Genomic DNA, 8,932 nt, shown 5'->3' with positions numbered 1-8,932 from the left:
AAAAAAAAAAAAAAAGAAAAGAAATGTTTTCTGGATGTGTCTCAGATCAGAACCTCTGTGTGCCCTCTTAGAATGGGGCTGCAGTTTTTAGACGAAGCAACAGACGCTGACCTTATCGCGTCTGACACGTTTGACAAGAATCTGTTTCCGTTAGGAGGTCTTCTCTACACATTACAAATCTATCAGAGGATCTTCTGTCTGGATGTCTTCTGTCTCAGTGTCCCTTTTAGCTATGTCATTTGGCCTTTTCCCCACTTTCTGATCGATGTTTGTCCTGATTGAAGACAAACCGAGGGGTGATGGGACAGTTTGGCCCATGAGTTGATGGAGTGGGAAGTATGTCATTTGACACAAATGGTATTCAATTTAGGAGAAAAAAAAAATTAGGAGAGACCGTCTAGCTAGAAAGAGGCCTGAAGGTGACTTACATGAATAGAAAGTCCTGTTGACACCTCTGTGCTCAGATTTGACTGGGTTTTTATAACCAGGAGCTGGTATAAGCACTAATGTAGGAAAAAGATGAGTGTCCTCTTATCACAGCAGAAAGAAGTCCTGGTTCATCTCCCCTCACTTGCTCTGAATCACATATCCCCTAGGGATGTGGTAGTAGGAGAACGTAGCATGAACCAATATTTTTGTGGAGATAGACAATAAATAAATGAGGGCATGAGGTGTTTCAGATGATCCTCTGGAGAATGATAAGCAGGGAAGAGAGATAGGTAGTGTCAGAGGCACTGCATTTTATGCAGAATGCTCAGAGAATGTCTGTCTAAGTTGACATTTAAGCAGAGTACTGAAGGAAGTAGAAAGCAAGCCATGCCTGAATCTAGAGAAAGAAGAGTAACAGGGGCATAGGAAAAGCAAGTACAGAGGCCCTGAGGCAGCAAAGTTCCCTGATATGTTTGACAAAAACAAGGAGGCCAGGGTGGCTGGAGAATGGCTGGACTGCAATTGTAATAAAACTTTTTGGGGCCGGGCGTGGTGGCTCAAGCCTGTAATCCCAGCACTTTGGGAGACCGAGACGGGCGGATCACGAGGTCATGAGATCGAGACCATCCTGGCTAACACGGTGAAACCCCGTCTCTACTAAAATACAAAACTAGCCGGGCGAAGTGGCGGGCGCCTGTAGTCCCAGCTACTCGGGAGGCTGAGGCAGGAGAATGGCGTAAACCCAGGAGGCGGAGCTTGCAGCGAGCTGAGATCCGGCCACTGCACTCCAGCCCTGGCGACAGAGTGAGACTCTGCCTCAAAAAAAAAAAAAAAAAAAAAACTTTTGGTTAGAAAATCATTGAGTAGGCTGGATGCAGTGGCTTATGTCTGTAATCCCAGCACTTTGAGAGGCCAAGGCGGGCGGATCATGAGATCAGGAGTTCCAGACCAGCCTGACCAATGTGATGAAACCCCATCACTACTAAAAATACAAAAATTAGCTGGGCGTGGTGGCGCCTGCCTGTAATCCCAGCTAGTCGGGGGGCTGAGGCAGGAGAATCACTTGAACCCTGGAGGCGGAGGTTGCAGTGAGCCGAGATCATGCCACTGCACTCCTACCTGGGCGACAGAGCGAGACTTCATCTCGGAAAAAAAAGAAAAGAAAGAAAGAAAATCATTGAGTATAAGTAGTCAAATGAAGAATGTGTGTTCTGCTTTTAAGCTCAGTGTTAATCATGGGTGCATTTTTAAAACTAATTTCTTTTTATTGTTCAATTTACATATGATGAAACTCACTGATTTTGGCATAGAGCTATATGAGTATTGACAAACAGACCCAGTCCTGCAACCATCACCACAGATTAAGAACATTTCCATCGCCCCTAGAAATTCCCTTGTGCCCCTTTGTACTCATTCCCTGCTTCTACATCTTGCATCTGGCAACTACCAATCTCTTTGCTGTCCCTGTGGTTTCTAGGCATTATTTGGAAACCTGTTTTGTTTTTAACCCCTTTTCACCTTCTCTTCTGTGTTCCTCTCTGAGCCTGCAGTCTCTGTTCTCCTGCTCCACACACAAGTCGTCCTGCTTTATTATCCCAGCACTTCTCCTCCTCCAGGTAGAATTCTCACATCCTTAGTGAGATGGAGCTTGGCTGAATGTGAGGGAAGGAATCTGTTTTAATGTTTGTCCTTTGGTTCCTTGCTTTGTATTTAGAGAATCTGTTTAGTTCCCCAGATGAATCTCTACTTTTGGGGATTGTGACAGTTTTAACATAGGTGGAAATGAAAGACCACTGGCGACGAGCATGTTTGACACTGATACCTTTCCAATTCCTGGGTATTTTGAAGGTCCAGAGGGAGCCAACCTGTTCATCTACCACCTGCCCCAGGAGTTTGGCGATCAGGACCTGTTACAGATGTTTATGCCCTTTGGGAATGTCGTGTCTGCCAAGGTTTTCATAGACAAGCAGACAAACCTGAGCAAGTGTTTTGGTATGTTGGCTTCTCTCTGGTGTCAGGGTGGGATTAGTATTTTACCACTGAGAAGGAAGGAGCTCACTGCAGAAAGAGCTGGATATGAGTTTGGGGTGTTGTTTTAACTTGGCCATGGGCAGGTCATATGACCTCTTTTTGAGCCCCAGTTTCTCATTGCTGTAGTGGAGATAAGGATTTCTACCCACACTGTTGCTCCAGAGAGAAAAATAATATATGGAAAATGGTTTGCAAAAAAACCTTAAAACAGTCCGGGTTTGTGCCTATAAGACCCAGTACTTTGGGAGGCCAAGGCAGAAGGATCACTTGAGCCTAGGAGTTTGAGACCAGCCTAAGCAACAGAGTGAGACCTCATGGCTCCAAAAAATTAGCCAGACATGGTGGCGTGTACCTGTGTTCCCAGCTACTCAAGGCTGAGGTGAGAGGATCACCTGAGCCCAGGAGGCCGAGGTTGCAGTGAACCATGGTCATACCACTGTACTCCATCCTGGGTGACAAAGCAAGACCCTGTCTCAAGAAAAAGAAAAAAACCTTTAAATTACCATGTAGATGTTAAGTGGTACTATTAAGAACCTAATTTATTTCATATGATATAATGTCCAGATTTCTTGTCCCTGCTGAATAAAATTGGGATTTTAGATGAAGCACATAAGGTATCTTGCATAAGGAGGACTGAGAATCTCCTTGCCTCATTATGTCCCTCACCTAGGTTTCTGCTTGGACACACAGGTTTTGTAAGTTACGACAATCCTGTCTCGGCCCAAGCTGCCATCCAGTCCATGAACGGCTTTCAGATTGGCATGAAGCGGCTTAAAGTGCAGCTCAAACGTTCGAAGAATGACAGCAAGCCCTACTGAGCGTGCTCCCCTCTGAGACTGGAGTGAGAGGGTCTTCTGGTAAGTGGGGGAGGAGCACCCTTAATGATTCGAAGCCCTGAGGCTGTGTGTTGACAGCCCTGGACCCTGATCCCTGCCACTCTCGCAGGCACAGCTTGCCCTGAAGACTCGGCTACTGCCTTCTGTGGGAGTTTCGCTTCGTACAGAGGACAAGTTTGTGCTTTGGTTTCCAGTGTTTTACTTTGGAGTTTAGGTGCCATATCCTGAGTTGTTTTTTTTTTTTTTCCTTTATTTAAAGTTTGCTGTGTTTGTAACCAGTGTGTGTTGAGAAGGACCAACACCAAACCACCCTGGGAAAGGGGGACAGGGAAACATTTAACACAGACAATGATCGGGATTTGCCCCAAACCACCCCAAAAGAGAGGACTGAGTGGAACAAAAAAGTGACCCCCAGAACCTCCCTTAGTGTGAGGGTGGGTAGAATGAGAACTGACACCTGGGAGCTGTGGGGAGCAGAGCAGCTTTGGGGGAGAGTGGAGTGACACCTAATGCCCTGGCAGCTGGAGACTCAAACTTCTGCACAGCTGCCTTCTGGGAAATAGTTTTTGACACCTGTTTTCAGATTCTTGTCCGGAATTTCTGCCGCTCTTTTCAAAAAAGGGTGTTAACAATTCTCTGGAAATAGAGCACCTGTTAGCCTGACATATGCAAAAAGCAGGGCGGCATCACCCATTACCAGCTCCCCCAGCCAGCAGTCAGTATTGGATTGGCCCTGCCTGGCTGGTGGCAGTTTGGGAGAAGCAGCCAAAGAGGTTAGTTTATTTCAGCACCAAATTAGACCATGGCCCATTTCCAACAGGTCTCTTTAAAGAAGGCCTCTGTGGAATACATTGCCTGATTTCCTTCCTTGCAGTTCACCACAGCAAGAAACGTCACCTCCATCCCAAGTCACAATTTTCTCATGAAGGCAAATCCAAGAAGGGCTTGCAGTTCTTGCTGAAGGGGGTACCACTTGTGGGCAGAGTGATCAATGCCATCTAGTTGGGGGAGGAGGAGCTTGTTTCTTGGTGTACTTGAATCAGAAGGTCCCTGCAAGCCAGTATGCTTCATTTGCCAGTGGCCAGAAATCCTCCCTTGCCTCCTTGATTGAGGTGTCCCAGATGTAGTATTCCCATAGGGGTCTGGCAGGCCCCTCCTGTAACCACTCCAGTCACATTTTCTGCTCTTGAGGCAGAGGTGACATTAGGACGTTTACAGCCTCCACATGAATTGAGTGTTCATTTACCTCAGTATTACTGTGTTCATTTTTGTCCTCGTGCTACAGTTAGCTCCCTGCTGCCTCCTGCAGGTCTTACTTCTGCTCTTGCCTGTGACCCATACAGCTTCTGGGCTCTGCCTCTGCTCTAAGAAGTGCTGTGGGGGTAGAGAACCAGGAAGGACATGCTGTTGGGAATGTACACCTGGGCAGAGGTGGCCCTGTTAAGATATGACTATAGCCACGGCCAGGGACGGGATCCCTGGGTCTCTGGAATCTGAAACCTCACAAATGCCAGTCTTGACCCCTAGCAGCAGAGATAAGAATAAAGGGGTTGGTTTGCTATTAAGTCAGATGGGGGCTCTTTCCTTGTCATGCTGTCCCTGTGGGTAACAGACAGGGATTGACCATCTTACTGTTGTACAGGTAGCTGGTGGTGTTGGATTATCCCATTGAAGCTGGGACAGCTGTTCCTTTCTCATAGTGATAACTTGGGTCTGTTGTCCTCTAAGGAACGTGAAACATACACTTCTTAAGCTGAACCACGTAAACTTGAAATTCTGCGCACTGGGAGAAATGTGTCCTGTGTTTCAAAGGATAAAACTGTTCTAAAGGCTTCCAGGGTCATGATGGGATTTTTTAAATAAATGCAAAAAATAAAAATAAAAAAGAAAAAAGAAAACAAAAAAAAGAAAAAAATGCTAGGTTGGGGAGGCGCTGTTCTGAATCCCAACCGGCTGGAACCAAGAATGTCGTTTCTATTTTTATAGAAGTTTTATACAGCTCCGGGGTGGAGAATATTTATTACCTAAATTATATCTCTGGAAAAGGCCAGGATTTTGTAGAATCCAGAATGTGATTGTTATACACACAGGGTGCTGTGTATGATTGAAACTACTGACTTTCTGTGGCCCGTTTGCAGCCCAGCTAACCTGCCCAAGGGGAAGGTGTTAATGCTGTGAATTGGCAGAGGAGAGAGCTGTGCTCCACAGGGTGCTGCCGGTGCTGTGCTCCCTAGCCTTCTGTTCTGTCTTCCTCCTTAGCCAAAACGTCACTCCCTTCCCACATCCCCCTCTTCTCTTTGCCTTCCCCCATCTCACCATTATTTGTCCATGGATTTGTCTTGGGCTCTGGGACCTTATGAAACTCCTTTCCTAATGACATAAGAGGCCAAGGTGTAATCCACCCACCTTTGATACCAGACCCTGAGGGCTTCATACCTGCTGATGGGTTCTCTTAAAAGGAATGCTTGCCCCAGCAGGGTCCTGGGCTGCTCGAGCAGCCAGCTGGTGAGACCATGCATTTCTCTGTTCTCTCCTCCCCCTGCTGAGTGAGTTAGCACAGCAGTAGCACTGCCCTTGAGCACAGTTCTTTCCCCAGGCCAAAGATGGTTTTGTGAAGAAGCTGCTCCCCTACAAGTCTCATGTGTGAAAGGGCTCAGCTCAGAGTGGAGACTCGCTGTCAAGTCTTAAGCAATCCTTTTCTGTTGTGTGAAGGTTTCACTTACGAAGTGTTTTTTGTTGTAGTTTTGTTTCTTACTCGGGTTACATCATGAAATTGATTTGCCTTGAATGCAGCCAGACCACTGTCTCCTGGGTTCCACTTGAGTGGCCAGGGCCTGGGTGGAAGCTAAGAGCTTGGATTTCTGGGAACAAAGGGCCATCCCCATAAGATAAGAGCAGAAATTCTGGTCCTCTTCCCTGAAAAATTTTCCCCACCCCAGCCAGCATCTTCTGCTTCCCCTTGGGTTGTGACCAGGGAGTGGGGAGAGAGGCTGAGGCTCTGCTCCCCTGGAGACCTTCTTCTCTTAGGAGTTGGGCGCTTCATGGAAAAATCCAAGCCTTAGGTTCCCTTCTGTCTCTGGCAATTAGATGTGTTCTTGGTGTCCTCCATGTCCTTTTTGACTTTTCCCTGTGTCCATTGTTAGCATGTGCAAAAGTTCCCTGTCATTACCCAATCCCTGCCCGCCCACCTCATTTCAGGGCTGTACACACAGTGAGTGTCCTGTTCTCTCTCTCTTTGTTTGGATGTATTGCTCTGTGTAACTCAGTGGGTCTCCCTCTTTCTGGTTTGTTTTTTTTTCTAGATTCCTGCCGTTTGTTCATCGTTGTGCCTAAAGCATGTCGATGTGGCGTCAAGTACATCGTCCAAATCCCTGTCTCTTCAGCTTCTCTGATGCTTGAACTCTCACCTTTGACCTTGTGTTGACCTTTGATGCTGACGTGTATTTTTATTATGTTTGTTTCTTTCTTCGTTTTTTTTTTCTTTTTTCTTTTTTTCTTTCCTTTTTTTTTTTCCCTTTTGTGCTGCCAAATTGGTTTTGCTAGAACGACTGCTGAAGGGGAAATATTTAAACTTGCATTTGAATATAAAAAAAATCTATTTTTCTAGAACTTCATAAGATAACCACTTGATTTTGTGATTCCAATTCTTTGTAATTGTCTTCAGAGCAGCCCTACTAGCACATACCGCGTGGTGTTTGTATTTCTGTGAACACACAGCCAGTCCGTTTCTAGGCTTTGTTTCTCTGTGTGCTTAGTTTTAAAGACAACTTTGAAGTAAACAATGAAATAAAAGATGTCACTAAAACCTTTGAGGCTCCTGAGCACATTTTGCTGATACAGTCTGTGGGGCTTGAGGAGACCGCATGTGTTGTTCTTTCTTTTGTTTTTCTTCTGAGTTCTCAACTGCAGAGAGCACCTGAACCCCCTTTCCTTTTTGACTGCAGGCTGCAGTTTGGGCCCCAGCCAGCCCTTTTTCTTTTTCTTTTGTGGTTCTTCCCTGGAGCGACTCTGTGGGGAGTCCTGGATCCCGCCTGCCCCTTCCCCTCAGCCCCATGCTTGTTTCTAAAGTCTCCACAGCAAAATGTGATGCTTTGATTTTTTGTTGTTGTTTTGTTTTGTATTGTTTTGTGTTTTGTTTTGAATTTTTTCCTTTCCTACTAAGATTATGCCCAGAAAAAAGTTTTGCATGTTTCCTGCTGTTTCTTCACACCTTCGTATATATCACCCTTCACCTCTCTGTTTTCTATAGTTTGTGCAAAAACTGATCGATTTAAAAGGGTTTCAAAGAAGCTGTTTTAAATTGTTGTAGGGTTGATTATTTTTTTCAAGATTGTATTGTTTTATTTTGAAGTGGCAACTTTCTCCTCTATTGCCCTTAGAGCGTTTGCCTGTGCACTTAGACTGTCACTTCGTGTGGCCTCCAGGTCTCAGCAGGGCGTCCAGGAGGCTGGCTGCTCTGCTCAGAGAGGGTGGTAAGGGGGCCTGGAGAGACACAAGAAGCAGAGGTAGAGCCTAGAAGGTGGCAGCAGGTGGGCAAGAGGCTTACTTAGCGCATTAGGGGCAGTGAGCACCTGGAGGAAGGAGGGTGCTCCCAACCACCCCGTAGTAGGAGGCCATCTGCGCACCAAGCGGCAGTTCACCTGCTGGCGCTTTTCCTAGGTGACAAGCACAATACTACAGTCTTCACACTGTTTACAGCCCTGGGCACCAGCCACCCCGCACTGGCTCTTCACCACAGCTCTGCTCTTGCTTAGCTAGTGGGGTGGGGGAAAGGGCAGGGATTTGTTTTTTAAATTGGATGAAGAGCCAAACAGCTACTGTCCCTGGGTGCTGAGCAAGCCAGTTTTTTTGGTTCCCTGAGGGAAACTGACCCTCTTCTCTTGTGGCACCATCCAGCCTCAGGGTCTTGGAGACTTGAGTAAGAATGTGAGTGGAGGGGGAGAGGCGAGGAGAGGAGAGGTCACAGGGTGGATCTGTGGAGGGAAGAGGTTGCAGGGGGGGGAGCTGATGATAGATCCCACCCAGACCTAGGCTGCTGGTGGGTGGGCGAGCTGGGAAGTAGGACTGTCCAGGGAAGGGTGGAGAGATGTAGCTAGGGGCTGGGGATGGGGAGGTGGAAGCGCTGCTGAGCATCCTCCACACCAACGTTGATGAAGGAAGGGATCCCAGCAGGGTTTCTGCTCTGGGGCTGGCGGGTTGCCCGGTATTATGCCCAAGGCCACTCTGCCTGGGGGAAAGGGCAGCCAGGCAGAGGCCCAGTGTCTGGTAGGCTGCTGAATTTCCTGGAAGGGGTGATTGGATGGAAAGAGGCCAGAAACCCCAGCCTGAGAGACTGCTGTGCGCCCCACAGTCTGACTGCACAGAGCCGCCTCTGTTGGCAGGAGGCACTGAGGCTCCCCTTCCTGTGTATTGAGAAGCCGTGTTTGCCAATATATTTTGCTTTCAATTCCAAGAGGAGCTCTGGGAAAACCTGTGGATAAAACCAAATGCCAAATGTTGGACGTTGTTTCCTTTTCCTTTTCTCTCTCTGATTGTTTTAATTGTTCTGTGGTGGTTTTAATGGATTTGAGACCCTGGAGCGGCAGCTGCCTTTCTGATTTCCAGCTGCTTTTGTGAATAATTTAAAAGAAAAAAAA

The 8,932-nt window shown here is 47.0% G+C and overlaps 1 protein-coding gene across 19 annotated transcripts in view; it reads left to right on the top strand.

The window, feature by feature from the left end:
• The window catches only part of CELF1 (CUGBP Elav-like family member 1), a 110,894-nt gene extending 101,971 nt beyond the window's left edge, over positions 1-8,923 (top strand). For 13 of the 19 annotated variants that reach the window (XM_017865748.1, XM_017865746.1, XM_017865743.1 and 10 more), the window contains 2 exons: positions 2,278-2,421; positions 3,151-8,923. In XM_017865748.1, coding sequence (XP_017721237.1) covers positions 2,278-2,421; positions 3,151-3,278 — 272 coding nt within the window. In that variant the 3' untranslated portion in view covers positions 3,279-8,923. The remainder of the gene's footprint in view (positions 1-2,277; positions 2,422-3,150) is intronic. The other 6 variants (XM_017865749.1, XM_017865747.1, XM_017865745.1 and 3 more) reach the window with 2 other exon arrangements.
• The last annotated feature ends 9 nt before the right edge of the window (positions 8,924-8,932 follow it).

The sequence above is a fragment of the Rhinopithecus bieti genome, unplaced genomic scaffold (assembly GCF_001698545.2).
Source record: "Rhinopithecus bieti isolate Rb0 unplaced genomic scaffold, ASM169854v2 scaffold_81727, whole genome shotgun sequence".
NCBI lineage: Eukaryota > Metazoa > Chordata > Mammalia > Primates > Cercopithecidae > Rhinopithecus > Rhinopithecus bieti.
Note: the sequence above shows the minus strand (reverse complement) of the source record. Positions and strands in the feature narration are given on the sequence as shown.